Source organism: Diabrotica undecimpunctata, chromosome 5, assembly GCF_040954645.1.
Source record: "Diabrotica undecimpunctata isolate CICGRU chromosome 5, icDiaUnde3, whole genome shotgun sequence".
In the NCBI taxonomy this organism is placed as follows: domain Eukaryota; kingdom Metazoa; phylum Arthropoda; class Insecta; order Coleoptera; family Chrysomelidae; genus Diabrotica; species Diabrotica undecimpunctata.
In genome coordinates, this window is record NC_092807.1 from 52,000,492 (window position 1) to 52,017,958 (window position 17,467).

At 30.9% G+C, this 17,467-nt stretch overlaps 1 protein-coding gene and 1 long non-coding RNA gene across 3 annotated transcripts in view; one reads left to right on the forward strand and one right to left on the reverse strand.

Moving 5' to 3' along the window:
• The window catches only part of LOC140441317 (uncharacterized), a 438,896-nt gene that overhangs the window by 92,301 nt on the left and 329,128 nt on the right, over positions 1–17,467 (reverse strand). For both annotated transcript variants that reach the window (XM_072531963.1, XM_072531962.1), the window contains exons 12-13: positions 14,754–14,921; positions 10,060–10,273 (exon numbers count right to left, since the gene is read on the reverse strand). In XM_072531963.1, the coding sequence (XP_072388064.1) occupies positions 10,060–10,273; positions 14,754–14,921 (382 nt within the window). The remainder of the gene's footprint in view (positions 1–10,059; positions 10,274–14,753; positions 14,922–17,467) is intronic.
• Positions 777–2,247, forward strand: LOC140440625 (uncharacterized). Its single transcript, XR_011950891.1, has 2 exons — positions 777–863; positions 1,775–2,247. It is a non-coding gene; the product is annotated as an uncharacterized lncRNA (long non-coding RNA).

Sequence of the window (17,467 nt, forward strand, 5' to 3'; positions counted from 1 at the left end):
TATTCCTGTTCCGTCTACTTCTTTTCAAGCTGATGATCCGACTTCAGAGTCTTTAGCTTAGCTGCACTACAGCGTGAATATACGTCACCTGTAACCGATCTGCCTTTCAATATATCTATAGGGTCTATAGCTCCGTTTCCAAAAGCGCCAGCTAAAAAAGATTTACAAGGCCCAAGAAAGGAAAAACTAGAATTTTAACCAGTAAATTAGAGAAACTTGCTATTATGCCCGAGCTGCTAAACAGAAAGAAACAGTCAACGCCAAGAGAAAAAGAACTAGGAAGTAGGAGACTTTATTTTGGTTAATCTCTGCTCTAAAAAGTTAGTTAAACATTATGTAGCTAAAGTACTGGAAACGATTGATAATGATACTATACTCTGTTTTTTAACCAGGAGGAGTAAACTAAAAAGACAGATTCACACCCAAGAAAGTTACTAGAAAAGTCACCAAATACATCTTCTTTTTTGGTTGCTTGTCTCGGCCTTGCGGTAATCCAGTAATCAGTATTGGACAACCTCACAGTCCTCACACATCGATTCTAACCTAATTTTGTTTGTTTATGTTTGAATAATAATTTTTTCCAATTCACTTCCAATATATTATTTAGTTTTTCTAATTACAATAAAAAAATGTTAGACTGTTATGAAGAAGTTGAAGAATTTTTAGAGTTTATTTATCACATTGTAGAAGAAAATCGCCTGGAACGTATATGAAAGCCATATATTCGTGATAAAATTATATCTAAAATCCAATCGAATTTTACAATATTTCTTCAGTGCATTAACTTAAACAACAAATATTGTATGCTACTTTATAAGAATATAAGCAGTTTTTATGGGATTGCCCATTTTTCAAATGTACAGGTATAGACTTATTTTCATTATTCAGGCTCCATTAAATGAATTGTAGCTCTTTCTGGTCATAGAAGGGAGATTATGGATATTGTTGTTGAACTTAAAAACTTTCTCTCTTATACACTGATTATAATACAATGCATAGAAGCCATCCCCACTGGCATGTTTAGAATCAGTGCACTAGATGTATATATGTATATTTTTAGGTAATGATTAAGAAAAAAGGTACAATGGTGCACATATAAGAACAAGAAATATTGTATTGTAGAAAAGCTATTTTGGAACCTGAAAAAGACAGTTTCCTTGTTTTCAACAAGGTCTACAATCCTACAAGGAATCTAAACTTGGATCGAGCGGTAGAGATTGCCAGTAGTTTGGAATCGATCAGAAAAGAACAGTAATCAATTAAATTACAATAATTCAATTAATTTTTTACAATCTAATAAATCTAGATTACATTGCTCAAAATATTCAAAACTCAAAAGTAAAAAACATACTAATACAAGTTAAAATGTAAATTCAAGTACAAGTATTACACATTCTAGTTCAAACACTAAAACAGGTAAATGTTATCGTTGTGGGGATGCTTCTCATTTAGCCACTCAATGTAAAAAGAAAAATTTGGTATGTAATTTTTGTAAGAAAAGAGGACATTTACAAAAAGTTTGTTTGAAAACTAAAAACATAAGTGCTGTTGAGGAAATGTTAAATGTACATTCAACTAATTCAAAAGATAAATTTATTATTAGTTTGAAAGTAAATAACAAACCGATACAGTTTGAAATTTATTCAGATGCTGTAATCAGTATTATTAACAAAAATGTATTTAATGAGAATTGTACTGAATTACAATTACAAAATACTAATATAAAGTTGGCTACTTACTGTAAAAATGAATTACTAATTAATGAATGTTTTAGGTATGTCTTTGGTGACAGTTGAGCATCAGAATAAAACTAAATCCTTGAAATTATATATAGTTGATGGTGAAGGTCCTTCATTGGTTGGGAGAGAGTGGATACATTCATTAGATATAAATTTACACAATGTGAACACTGTCTCAAATGCAGAAAAGGAGTTACAGCAATTGTTTACAAAATATAAAAATTTATTTGACAAATCTATTGGACAATTTTCGATTTCTGATACCAAAGTTATACCTACCTTACGTAGATCTCCAAGAATATGTAGTAAACCTATTGTAAAAATGAATTTGTAAAAAAATTCATTGTTAAGGAAGAAAATGTTATATTTGATGCATATATTTAAGTTTGTATTACAGATGGTAACAGAAAAGAAAAGAAGGAGAGAACCGGATGGCAGAAGGTTAAGGTTAAGATTCATAGTTTTTAGTATTGTACTTACATATTAAAATAAAGTAGTTTTCAAGTAATATATATTTCATTCTACACTATATACACAGTACACAACAAAAAACAATCGGTATTGAGCGATTATTTGGTACAAAAATACCAAAAATTAAAAAAAAAAAATAGGTTGAAGAAAGTTTAACTTCAAAGTTCAAAATCGGTATACATAAAAAAATGCATTTTCTCAGCTTCCAATCGAGCAATTTTCTTCATTTTTTTTAATTCAAAGTAACTTGAGTAGAGCCAGCTAAATAGCGCATTATCAAATTCCAAATATGTTTTAATTTTATTATAATAAATAAATTAATTTTTTTCTAACTAACACACAACTACCTAACTAACGCACTTCTAAATGCCAAAAAGGCTTTAGTTTTGTTATAATAAATTAATTTATTTATAACAAAATAAAACCACATAGGTATTTCTTCCTACGTTGTAGAATTTTTTTTACAAAAACTTACCACACGTGTACTTTTTAACGTTATAAATAGAAATATTCTCATTTGAATGGTCTATAATTATTTAAACAATCTTTGTTTAAACAAATTAATTTTTTTTTACCTGGCGGGGTACTTATCAGTTTTAGCGGATCTGATTTCGCCCCAGAAGAATATGTCATCTGTGTTTATATCGCACCTTGAAAACCATAGGGTAGTAACTGCAAAAATCATAATGTTGAGTTATGAGCGTTTCAATTTTTTTTTAAGTTAATATTATTTACTGTTATTCCAAAAATTAAGCTACAAACCTGATATTTAACATAATTGTCTTTAATTTTGCATATTTCTATATGCAGTAAGGAGTATGTGAAATTTATTTCAGGAAATAGGTATTTTAGCATATACGGCCATATGGTTTTAAAATATATATCAATTTTGGAAAATGATGCTGTAAAAATTCATATCAAATAAAAGTTTTTTTTATTTAAGATTGTACTTATTTATTACAATTTTTTGGTTTTAACACTTAATCAAAATCATGCATATTGTATTCTGTTTGTTCGGTTTCTACTGTTCCATTGTTCACATGTAAATCTTCATAAAACCTATGGTAGTGCTCTTGAATAACATTAGCCTTACATAGTGAGAGCAGATCTTGTTTTTTTTAGATTAGATATTCCTGGTGGATGCGAATATGCTTTACTTAGTTCCACATTAGCCACCAACCCTCGTTGTCTTCGCCTTATATTAATGGTTCTGAACTCTGTATCATTGTAGCTTGTCTTAACCTGAAACTTATTTTCAAGTGTCTTCTCCACCTTAATCATCTTAATCTCATTCCAGACGACCCGATTTCCTTCTTCGTCAATATTATAATTGTTCCCCATTTCCTTAGATAATTTTTTAAAGTCCAATATATCCGATGTAGACATTTCATTAATTTTGTAAGGTTTGCCTGTTTTTTTCGCTGTTTGAACTACTGTGACCCATTGCGCAGACACATAAATGGGTTCTCCTTTTAATGCCCTTTTTTTTGTTTCTCAATCAAAGAATGCATGTTATCTCCCTCATTTTGGAAGTGACCTGTTATCAAAAATTTGTGGGTAATTTTAGGTATGTTCAATTTCTGTACTGCATAGAGATAAAGACAGACAATATACTTATTCTTATTTTGCCCACTGCAGTTATCTGAATATAACATTATTTCCTGTTCTCTGGCATGGTTCCTGACAAATTGTAACAGGCATGAGGCTATTTCGTTTGGACCACGATTGGCAATTCCGTCGAACCAAAGGTAGCAGTGTCCTGCATTTGTGGTCAGGTCAAAAATTGTGAAATTAAATGTTGATAATCTCCTCTTGTAATAAAATAAGAAGACATCGCCTGAAGGTGTCGGTAATACGGCTTGTAAGTCAAAACAAGCAGTAATGCAAGTATTAGATTTTGCAGATTTTGAGTCATTTTCTTTTTCTTTTCTACTAAGTTCCACTTCTTGACGGTGAGTATTATAGGCTGCTTCTAATGTAGATTTATTTAATGAATTTTTGTAACTTTCACATAGCTGTTAAATATGGTCCTAAACGTAGCGTAATTTCCGAACACCGAACCTTTTTCTTCGCAAAATTTTATATAATCGCGATGAATATCAGCCAGAGTTTTGTCACCACTGACGAACTCTCTGGTAGTTTGTTTTCTTAAGTAGTGGGATTCCACTCTAGGAATGGATTCGATGTAACTCATTATGTTTTGTTTCACGACTTAGTCGATTCTTTTTCCATTCTTGTGAGTTCCTCGCTTGTCTTTTGGGATAAACCCATCTACAGTACGACGTTGTATATTTGCTATAGTCTTGTCGCTTATTCCCAGTGTTGCAATAAAATTGTGCTTACACACTCTATATTTCTTGCCTTCCACTTCGAAGAAATAGACATAGTTTGCTCCACGATTACTGTCTGGATTTACTCTTCTATATTTCACATTAGTTTTTTCCATTGATCTTCCTATAAATGTTCACTGTTTTGTGGAATTTTATAGGAAGATCAATGGAAATCAACTTACAACACAACAGATAAAAGTAGGTACAGGCTGAGTTTTTGTTCCTATTTTAGAACCATAGAGCAACAACTGCAGATAATGCCTGATGGTATAAAAAGATGAATAGATTTTTTAAAAAAGCCATAAGGACGTATATTTCTGGTGCCGAATTTAAAATTCGTTGCAGATGCTGCTAAACAGCATTAAAAAATAGATTTTTTTTTCTATTAGACTGCATTAAAAGGTCATTTTACGAAAAAATTGCAGATATTGCCATATGGTTTTCAAGGTGCGATATTTCCTTGATCAAATAAAGACTATTTAATTAAACAAAGATTGTTTAACTAATTATATAGCTTTCAAATGAGACCATTTGCATTTAGAGCGTTAAAAGGTCTACAACATAGGAAAAAATAAGTAGTTATATTTTGTTAATTTATTTTTTAACATTAAAGCATCTTTAGGATTAATTGTATTAATGGATTGATGGAAATGGATTAATGGTATTTATTGCTATTTTGCAGCAAGGGAAATAAATTAAGACATTTTTAACCTCTATTCGTATAACAGGAAATTTAATCATTACCTTTATTTTATTTTTGTACGGCTTTGCTCCAAAATGAAGAGTTTTAAAGTTATAAGCAAAGAAAATAGAAAAAAATCGATATTTTCAGTAATTTTTAAATATTTTTAAAGCTCTTTATCTTCTAATCGATTCCCTAATTCAGGCATAATATATTTTTTGGGTTGCACGTTTTATTTACTATATAATTGTGGCTAACCTATATTTACGTACTTATAATTGATTTGCTTCAAGAATTTATATAATAATGAACGACACATATTTGGAAGATCTGGGCGGTTGTTTACTTCACTTAAAATTTTATTTAATGTAGGCATTACATTCTTGAAAAAGAAGCTGCGTACTATCTGGAGTATAGATGTTTTAATTTTTTCATCGTATGTTACAAGAATAGAAGGTCGACCGCCAATATTTTTAGAACATCTTACTGTTCCAGTCTGCTTATATTCTTTAATTGTTCGGTAAATAGTTGAATTATCACTTTTGATTTGTTTATAATGCATTGTTTCTCATTTATAGATAAATGATCCAAATCTACTCGGCGTTTTTTTGTTGGAGAAAAATTAATTTAATCCATATTGTTATCTTAATAACACTAATATGTCGCTAAATAGTTCTGAAAAGAACTGTTTTTATATAAATACAAACGAAAAATTAAAAAATGTAAGGAATAACGCAGAAAATACAAAAAATCGTCGATATAAATTTTGAAATTTAAAATTTCACAAATGTCATTAGTGTCAAAATGTCATAATTTAGTGGAGTAAACTTGCCTGCGGTTGAACCAATTAGAAACAAGAATTACGGCGCGGAAAATTTGAATTACTCCTCCTGGTTAAAAAACAGACCATAGTTGTATTGTAAAATTTTATGAGAAAACACAATAACACTTTCATTTTATAGAAGGAAAAGAAGAACCATATGCAACCGATTTTCAAGATATAGTGCTTAAATTACCACTGCCTCAAAGCGTGGGAGCATCAAAAAAGTTTATCTCTCATATTAAATTCAACATTTGTTTTGACAATTATACTTTTTGACAATATGTTTTAATATAAGTATCCATTAAACAATATTTTATTATTATTTTAGTTGACTTTATCAACTTGTCTAACAGTCCAAAGGTAAACGTAGGTGCTGTCCCTTTGGACAATATGACAGTATTTTAACAAATGCATGTTGATTTTAAAATGGTGTAACTTATAGATTATACAACATTCACGATAATTCAAAACAGTCTGATAAACACGTTGCACAAAAAGATTTTTTTCTTAGCATTACAATTTGTCTAATAAAAATATCCAAAAGTAACATGTTGTGAAATGTCCAGAGGTACACGTTCTTGTCCTACATACAAAAACCTTATATACAAAATTTAACAGACCAAATTGTCTCACGTTTCCAAACATTTCCGAACGTTAAATTAACTAAATACAATCCACTTCGAAATTCAAGATTATTCTCAAAAATAAAAGTTAAAACTCCAAATTCACTAATGAGTAACATAAGTTACTGAATAAATTGCAGTCAATGTCAAAGTTGTTATATTGGTCAAACCCAACAGTAGCTTAAACAAAGTGTCACACAACACAAAAGTGACTGCAATATAAGAAAAAACTCTTGTGCCTTAGTAAACCACCACTAGAAGAAAGGAGATAACTTTGACTTTAATAATGTAAAAATCTTGGAACAAGTTGATAATTATAAAAATCGACTTTTCCTTGAAATGGTACACATTAATAAAACTCGTAAATCTATCAATTATAAGACTGATACCAACCATTTAAGTAATATCTACTGCAACATACTAAACAATATATGATACGATAGATCCTCACCTTTAAAAGACAAATTCACTTAATAATCTTCTAGTAACTCTAGTTACAATTTTATTCCATTTCTCAATATCAGTATTACAATAACTGACTACGTACCATCAATTACATTTTATAGATCAACTTAACATGTTCCTGATTCTTTCTCATTCCTCTACAATTAATTGCATCTTTCCACCTTATAATATCGATTACTGTCATAATAATTGTTTACTTTAACATATTCACTAAAAATTGTCCAAAATAAGAATTCACTCTATAAAATATAATTGTATTGCGGTTACCATAATTCCTAAGTAAATTAAAATCAAACAAATGTTTTGTATATCACTTGTTAGCATTTTGCTTTTGTAGTGCAATTCATCTTAGCTAAAGTTTCTCGAGAATATGCCATACGTTTTCAATGAGATTTAGGTCTGGTGAATTACCAGGCGAATCAAGTAGTTTTACTTTATTTTCCCGCATACAAGTCTGGACCAATCCTTCTGCGTAATGTTTGAATGTATTTGGCAGAACTTGTCATGTCTTCTAAGCTGGAACTAAGCTTCTAGTGACATTTGTTGTGAAAAAACACATCCCAAAACATCTCTGCAAGATCATACGATCTCGCAGAGGTTCACCTTCACTTCGTCTAACAAAACTTGATTTCTATCCCTGCACAAGAGGTGTTAGAAATTGTTTTTTGTTCGGTTTTCTCTCCTTCCGGCCAACTTCCAGTCGCCTTTTCCGTATAGTTGAACGCCACTACTACTCACACCATAATCCAATTAATCTCTTGGAAGATCTCTGCTTGTCGTTATTGAATTTAGTCTGCTATTTCTTATTAGAATTTTATCAGTTCTTGGAATCGTTTTATATTTACGTCCACGTGTTCCTTTTCTTTTTGGATGCGATGATTCGGAATCTTTAAAGGTTTTTAAAATTCTTGTAACACTTCATTTTCCCACACCAACCACCGTAGCTACATCTCTCACAGTCATAGACGAACAGTTCATTAAAAGCGATTACTTTCTCATTTTCCGTAAGAGTTATATCCATCTTTGAACAAGCAAAAGTAACACTATAACGACAAGCTGCCACGCAGAAAGGCTCACAACTGAACTACTGATACTCTAAAACCAGTCAAATGAGTATATTATAATCAACGTCGATCTGTCACACTGCCTCTAGGCAAATATAAGTCAGAAAACATGTGTGTCTTCTTTTTTTATGTAGACATGACTCTGTCTGTTTTTCAATGTGCCTCCAGTAAGTTATCATTCCATCGTTTTCGTGGTCTTCCTACTAATCGTCTTCCTATTGGGGAACAGTCTCTTGTCATCTTTACTACTCTATTTGTTGTCATTCTGCTTATATGGTTGTTCCATTCTACTCTTCTATTTATTACCCAGTCCTTGATGTTCTCCACTTTGCATCTACGTCGTATATTTGTACTAATAGCTCTGTCCCATGGTGTTTTCATCTGTGCTATTTGTAATATCCTTTTTGTCCTCTCTGTGTCAGGTCGTGTTTCTACTGCGTATGTCATTATTGGTCTGATGACTGTTTTGTAAATTCTGCCTTTCATTTCTTTCCCAATATTTTGATTTTTCCATATTGTTTCATCCAGGCAACCTGAGGCTCTGTTTGCTCTATTTACTTGATCTTCCAGTTCTGTTTCGAGCTTTCCGTAGCTAGATAATTCTATTATCTGATCTTCCAGCTCCAATTTACATCTTAATAAATTTGCTGTTATAACAATGCATTTTGTCTTATTTTGGGAAATTACTTTGGTTGTTAGTTTTAGTGTTGTGTTTAATAAATGAATTCCTCTGTAATTTTTCGGATCCGATTTGTCTCCCATTTTGAAGAGGGTATTAGGATGCTTGATCTCCATTCCTGAGTAATTCTGTTTTGTTTCATGCGGTTATCACAGCCGGTCCCAAGCCACATGTTTGTGTTCCAATTAGTTCGAGCGGTATAGACACATCGGAAAAGTCTAGGGATATTTTGTTATCAACACTCTTATTTCCCATTCCATAAGACTTAGTGACAACAATCACAGGTCATCCGAAATCAATTCAATAAGGCGAACACTCTTACAAAACGTCTACCACAAAACCCAAATCAAAAGGAGCATTCAAAAACATCTAAACCCCATTCCATCCAAAAAGAAACCTTGCTGCCGGATCAACCCAAAATCTTTCTACCTTCTTACCAAAAGGTTTCACTGACAAGATCAGTAGAACTCTAATCCCTCTAAACATCAAAACGATGTTCACTACTCACTCCAAGTTGTCCAATCTCGTCAGAGTCGTAAAAGACCAAATCCCCAATGAAGAACATGGTGTCTACGAGATACCTTGTTCCAGTTGCTTACGTACATACATAGGACAGACAAACCGACGAATCCATAACCATAACCGTATTTACGACCATTTTCTATCAGTCAAACATTTCGATACTACTTCAGCCTTAGCCCAACATCATATTCAGATAGACTACAAAATAAATTTCGAAAAAGCAAAAACAAACAAAGCAAAAAAAAGCACAATCGAGAATCATTCGTGAAGCCATCGACTTTGAAAAACAGCATAATAGCTTAAACACGAGCGATGACGCTAAACGACTGCCGGCAACATGACCACCGCCGCTTCAGCGACCCCCGCCCCAAGCCATACCGCTCAGGCCATGACAGCTCAGACCACGTCAGCGCATACCGATAGTATAAAAACAGCCACACATGTTAAGACCAGTCGTCACTCAACACTGAGAATTAGGCAGATTGAGACCTAAGTAGTTTAGTTCGCAATAAGTTCTTAAAACTTGATATTTATGAGTTTATAAGATATAAACGGGACATAACAATGGATCCTGATAGGTCGAGGAGTGGAGGGGTTGTGATAATTTGAACTCAATATAATTGATAGTGAAAGTGCGTGAATGTGAATTAAAAATTTTTACCTCAGTTTCATCAGAAGGAGTGGATTGTGACATGCTTTCAAGTAATTTACTTCGACCCTTCAATCTCTCTATTCTTTCCAATTCTGCTTTTTTGGCTATTTGAGTTTCCACCGCCAAAATTTCATCACGTTGAATGGATCTAATATTTCTCCTTCCTTTCTGAGATGGACTAAACGCATCACCTTCATCATCCTCTTTTTTAACGGGCGAAATACTAAAAATAAATAATTAAATATAAGAAAGGATAATTAGAGAATATACAGGGTGATCAAGTTTTGTGACAAAGTCAGTTATATCTGATATTATAGAAGATACCAAAAAAGTCATTTACAAAAATAGGAGGCCATTTAAGTTTAACGTTTTAAAATTAGTTAAAAATATACAGGGTCTTCCATAACACCGTACCGCACCAAAGGTTTGTGTTTTTAATAAAACACCCTGTATTTTATTTTAAATTTGAAATCCGCTTCGAATCCTCGTGAAAAGGAGTCAAGCCATGAAAAATAATTGACTTTGATAATAATTTTTAAACAAACTACTAAAGCACTACTACTTATGAAGCAAAAAGTTAAATTTTAGGCGGTCAAAAAAATAGTTAATAAGATTTCTTTTCGTTGTTCTTGACCTATAAAATAAAACTTATTTTTTGTAAATTATTTCATCAAAAACTTTACAATACAACAAAAAATGAGATATTAGGTGTTAAAATCGGTAAAAAATAGCTACAGGCTACTTTTTAAGATACAATGATATACAAAGCCCCTACAAAGTGGTCGAAAAGTAAAAATATTGCTCATATATATACCATGCGGTCCATATGTATGGAATAAATTCATTTTTAGCGTTATTATGTACTATCTGAAAAAAACCTGAAACAGGTCGATTTTTATTCTTGAATTGACAATTTACAGTATGAAAATATTACCTCTTTCCAGCACCTCCTGTTCAGCAATATAAAGTTTTTTGAGTTTGTGCAATCATAACTGAGAAAATTTATTTTCACAATTACATTAAATGTTCAACTTGACCACCATTATTCACTTCTTGACAATAACCGAGGCGATTTTGGAATTCTCGTACAACATTTTGTATGACCTCGGGGGTTATTTTGTTAGTTTCTTTCGTTATCCTAACTTTTAAATCAGCAATATTGCCTAGTCTATTAAAATACACTTTAGAAATAATCAAGTATTTTCGTATCTGTTCTGCTAAATATTAGGGAAAAAACTTTGAAGATAATAAAATATTAGTCAAAAATCCAAATAAAAAATTGATATGAATCTAATAGGCTGCTGTCATTAAGGTATTTAAAGTTAATAAAAGACGTCAGTATAATATTTGTGCGCGTATTAAATTTAGTTATGGCTCATTTGTCCGAGACTCAAAGAATAGACATTTTAATTATGAGTGGTTTTGGTAATAAAACAAGAACTCAAAAGGAGGTTTGTGAAATGTTTAATAATAAATACCCTGATCAACAAATTTCGAATCTACAATTGGAAAAATTGAAAAGAAGTTTCGTTATACTGAACATGTAAAAAATATTGAAAAACCAGGTAGAAATTTTAAATTTACTAATGAAAAAAAGTTAGATGTACTTCTAGAGATTAAGAAAAATCCGCATAAGACAACTCCAAAACTGGCCGCCGTCAATGATGTAAGTAAATCATCTATTTTGAGAGATTTGCATAAAGAAAAATACCACTCTTACAAAGTTCAGTTGGTTCAGAAGTTAAATGAAGATGATCCCGATAAAAGGCAAGAATTCTATAAAATGATGATGGACAGAATGAACACAGATTTGCAGTTCATAAACAAAATAGTTTTTTCTGATGAAGCGACGTTTCATTTAAACGGAATGGTTAACAAACTCAGAGAAAATCCTCACTGGGTGTGTAAGACTCACGCAATATCCTAAAAAATTAACATTTGGACTGGTATCATTAACAATAAAATTATTGGTCCTTACTTTTTTGAGGGCACAGTTGATGGTGAGGTTTATCTAGATTTTTTGATTAACTTTTTAGTGCCTACATTACGAAGATTTTTTTTACTACCAACAAGAGAGACTGAAGCATTTTGCACGTATAGTTTGAAATTATTTAAACGAGGTTTTTTCCAATAGGTGGATTGGAAGACGTGGAACGATCGAATGGCCGCCTAAATCTCCGATTTGACTCTCGATTACTTCTTATGGGGTTATTTAAAATCTAAAGTATATTTTAATAGACCAAACAGTACTGCTGATTTAAAAGTTAGTATAAAGGAAGAAATTAACAAAATAACCCCCGAAGTCGTAAAAAAAGGTTGTGCGAGAATTCTAAAATCGCCTCGGCTATTGTCAAGAAGTGAATGGTGGTCATTTTGACCATTTAATTTAATTGAAAATGACATTGAAAAATACATTCTAAATATTATGTGGCATTATTATCTTCATTCAACCTAAAGTTTTGTGATAGATACATTATCAAAATTTTACATCTTTAAAATCAATTTTCTCAGTTATGATTGCACCAAACCTAAAAAACTTTATTTTTCTGAACAGAGGACTAAAATCACTTTCTAACAAGATGCCACACGACCCCCTTGGTTATTTCAAATTTTCGACGGGGTGCTTATAATTCAAAGGAGGTGCTAGCTGGGGATAATATTTTCATACTGTAAATTGTCAATTTAAGAATAAAAATCAACCTGTCAAAAGTATTCAGATAGTACATAACGTCAAAAATGAATTTATTCCATACATATGGACCGCATGGTATATATATATATATATATATATATATATATATATATATATATATATATATATATATATATATATATATATATATAGGAAAAGTAGTCCAAAGTTTTTTGACTAGTTTGGAAAAAATATATGTAAATACTTTTTTCTTTTTGGGTGTGGTAGTCAATAAAAACAGAGCTTTGCTAAGGCGTACTATTTATTCTGAATCCAAGCTTTCGGTGGTTTTTTGCCACCTTTATCAAGGTCTACAAAGAAAATTACTCTGTTGTAACAATTTGAATGGTGCCAAAAAAAGGCTATAAAAAACTATAAAAAACTTACCCGAATGTAAGATTCGTGGCATAAACAACAACGTTAAATGACATGATAATACTGAAGTTGCAACTAAACTTAAAAAAGTTACTGTTAAAAAAACACTTTAAAAATTACTAAATACGTTAAAAGTTAAAAACAAAATGAAAGACGACATGTTAAAACAGTCGTCGCTGCAGGCTTGATTTCAGTCACATTTCACGAGCAGAAAGAGAAAGTGGGTGGACAATTATTGTTTAAATAGTTAGGAGAAAATACAAAAAATAACTTTGAAAATAACGTCTCACAAAATACTGTTTATGAATTTTGAGTACTACCAACTGTATTACCAACTTAAAAATAAGCGGGAAATTAAAAATGTTATTTATAACATAAGCAATCGAAAGAAAATAGTATTTAGTAAATAGGTTTAGAAAAAATTATAACTCAAACAAAACAAAACTAAATTAGTAACTGAAGTTTGATCACAAGTATTCAAATAATACTGAAATTTTAGAAAAAGAAAAGAAACAAAGAAAACTCTGAGATGCAAAATAGCTCAGTCAAAAGTCAATATAAAATTGTAAATTTTGCTAAGATTCTGGATCTCAGATCTCTTATTAAGATTGTTATTATCACTCTTGCTGATATGTACCATCTCTAAGAAAGTTCTCATAAATTTATTTATCTCTCTGGCTAATATTTTTACATTGTTGAAATCTATCTTATGGTCTAGATCGATAGTATGCTCTGCCAAAGCACAAGTAGGTTTGTTTAATCTACAATCACTCTTATGAGAAATAATACGGCTAGACAGATTCCTTCCAGTTTCACCAATGTACGTGGATGGACATTCAGTACATTGAATGCAATAAACAACATCTGTAGTCTCTAGAGTGGTTAGGGGTTGTTTTATTTTGCTATACAGCTGACGTATGGTTTTGATGTTCTTGTTAGCTATTTTGATATTCTTAAAGTCTTTAAAAATCTTAGTGAGTTCAACGGTTTTTCCAAAACTAACCTAGTTACTCTAAAAAAGTTTTAGGTTAAAATTAGGTTTACATTATTAGATCTTATGTATTAATATGTTAAAGTTACTAGTGGATTTGATAACATGGCAACGTACGACTCTACATGTAGTTGCTGGTCCTGAGACAAAGTGTCTACGAGGACTTGATGATAGCAACTGATTGAAATGACAATATTGACATGTTAGGACGGAAGTCCGAGCAAAGCAGTCAGTGTAACTTAGTGTATTTGTCTAAATATGACAGAAGCCAACAATATTTAAAAATTTAAAAATTGAATACGTTAAAATTACAATTAAAATATTTTTTCTCCTTTTTCTTAAACATTAGCAAGTTACTATTTCGCACTTTAAGAAAACATAAAAAACTGTATTCGAAAACAAAAAATTACGACAATTGTCGTAATAACATATAATGAATTTTAATAAAGTGAAAACTTTGAAGTAAAATGTCTCTAAATCAATTTTTGGCGCTTGGTCTAGTGATGCATAACGCCGTTCAAATATTCAATTGCCGGTCAGACAATTACTTTTATTATATTTAATCTGTAGTATAATTACTTTTGTAATTATATTACAGATTTTAAATATACTGGGATGTTATATATAAAAAAATAATCTACTTACTATTGCACATCACTGTCCGAATCAGAGTCTGAATGAGGTATGTTCTGTTTTATAGGACTTATTTGGTTTTTCTTAAAATTAGATTCTAATATGGTGAGAGCATTGTCACTATCCGAATCTGTATTAAGATGATCTGAAGAAATGCCGAATTCAGTGTCGTCTTCATATCTAAAATTGAAAAGTAATACTTTTTTGAAGTTATACTTCTATACGCGCGTTCGACGTTGGAAATTTGTACGGGAGTGAATTGGCAAAACCATTACATATGTAAGATATAGGTAAGAGAGGTAAGATATTGTTTCGCTAATTTTATACATTATTTAATTTTTTCAACTATTTTATTTATCATTGAATATTTAGTAGATATAGTAGTCATGGGCATAGAGATGAAACGGACAAATATAATGATTGTTATTTTAAAGTTCTTTTATGTATATGTTTATATGCATGACATAAATTTCAAAAAAGGTCGATTTTATTTTTAAATTATGATTTTTGGCATATATATATATATATATATATATATATATATATATATATATATATATATATATATATATATATATATATATATATATATATATATATATATATATATATATATATATATATATATATATATATATATATATATATATATATATATAGATCCTACAGACATTGATGCGTCCTTACATTTATGTTTTTGCATGTAATGCTGCATCCACCGCATTGTTGCGTCAATATACGGACGCAGGATTACAATCGCTTATATTTCAAAAATGGTCGTTACCAATTTCTCCTAACTGACATCAGGGGACACTCGTAATCCAAACAAGGGATGTGGCGAATTTGCATATAGTTCTGAGTTATAGCAACAAATTTATTAAGGATTTTAAGTGACGCAACAATGGTGTTAGCATGAAATTTTTGTGTATATATTAGTTCATGGTATCTCCTGCAGGAGGCGTATGAAACAATGGAGTATACTTCATTGGTGTATATTATTTTCATTCTCTCGATTATTCTGCGTCATTTCAATTTGGCAACATTGCTAACCGTCTGAAATACCATTAAATATATAGATGTTTTGCAGTAACATGTAGGTAATAGAGTTTAAGTTGTAAATATGTATATTATTTTTACAATATTACTTTGATGACATTTCATATTTAAGCTTTTTACTAAAATCGCATCCTTTGAAAATGTTTACAGCAACCTTCATCTAGAAGCTGTGGTACTTTACTCTTGTACTTTTGTTTTTTGTGATTTTTTAAGAATGTATATTTCCGATATATGCAAAGCTGGTCTTGCGAACAACTTTTATTTGAAAAGCCGTTCGATATTGTAAAAGAACAAATTCAGATTCGGGGTGGTTAATTAGTGATAAATTTAAATACAGGGACAGACTTTTAGACGTTTTTCAAAAACTAGATAAAATATATTTTTGTGCATGATAAACCTGATAACGAAAGTCGCATAACCCACCCACCTTGAAACGATGTCAGGTACGTGACGGGTCAACATCAGATTTTTTAACATTTTAATAGATAGGTGTTAGAAGTTAGCCTTTATTTTATGAGTAGAAAATTGAAAAAGGTACGATAGTTAAACAATCCCTTCGGAACAAAATTAAATACTTCCAAAATGTGTATTTTTATACAATTATTTATATTTAATTTAAACACGAATGCACAAGTTTAAATGGATGTACTTACGTTACTTAATTTAACACAAAGATTGTTTTATTGAGTTTGCTTTATACAGTATCAATTAATCTATAGGCTAAAAACTGAACCTGTCAAGAAGTCAGAGAATTTTCAATCTGCTAAAAGATGAATGGTCCATACCAAATCATGAAATCACTAAAGGGACATATCTGAAGAACAAAATGTTAGATTGGTGTAAACTCAGGATTACTACTGATGCAGTAATAATAGCACAGCCACACAAAATAAAAAGAAAAGTGTCTACTACGCACTACGCTAGTGTAGGTATTCCGATGTATTTTTGTGCATATTTGTTAAATATTTACGAGTAGATCCTCAGTTACGGAAAGTTTCTTTAGTGGCAAAGAAAGATTTATTGATTTGTAGCAACTGATCTAAAAATTTTCAAAAATTATTTATTGAAGAAAGCAGATGAATCTATTCAACATTTAAAGAATAATAAAAATAGTAAAATAAACTACAAGTTAATTATATAATACATAAAATTAATGGAAATAATTTTCTGCCGTTTGATTTTATTGAATCGTGAAAGAGTTGGCGAAACGGAGCGCATGCCAATTCACGTTTATTCTGAAACAAGTACTCATCAAACATGAAGAGTTTTGAGAAGACATAACACCTACTGAAAAAATATTGCTAACTAAATTCAAAAGAGTTGTAATTCGTGACAAAGGAAGGGGTATTCCGGTGCTCTTCAGCATTGACCTACAAGAACACACAGGTGTTTTGACAAATTGAAGAAAAAACTTTGTTGAGGATTCAAATATATATTTGTTCCCGAAAATCGGTACAAATAATCCGACGACCGGTTATAAAGTTAAGGAAAAACATGTCAAAATGAGTGGAGTAAAAAATCCTGGTGCCATTACATCAACGAGATTATGCAAATATTTAGCCAGCCAAATCTTCAACATGTAGCCGAATGATATCGAACAACTAACAACTTTTATGGGTCACATTAATGACGTACATAAACAGGTGTATAGATTGCCTGATGACTTATGA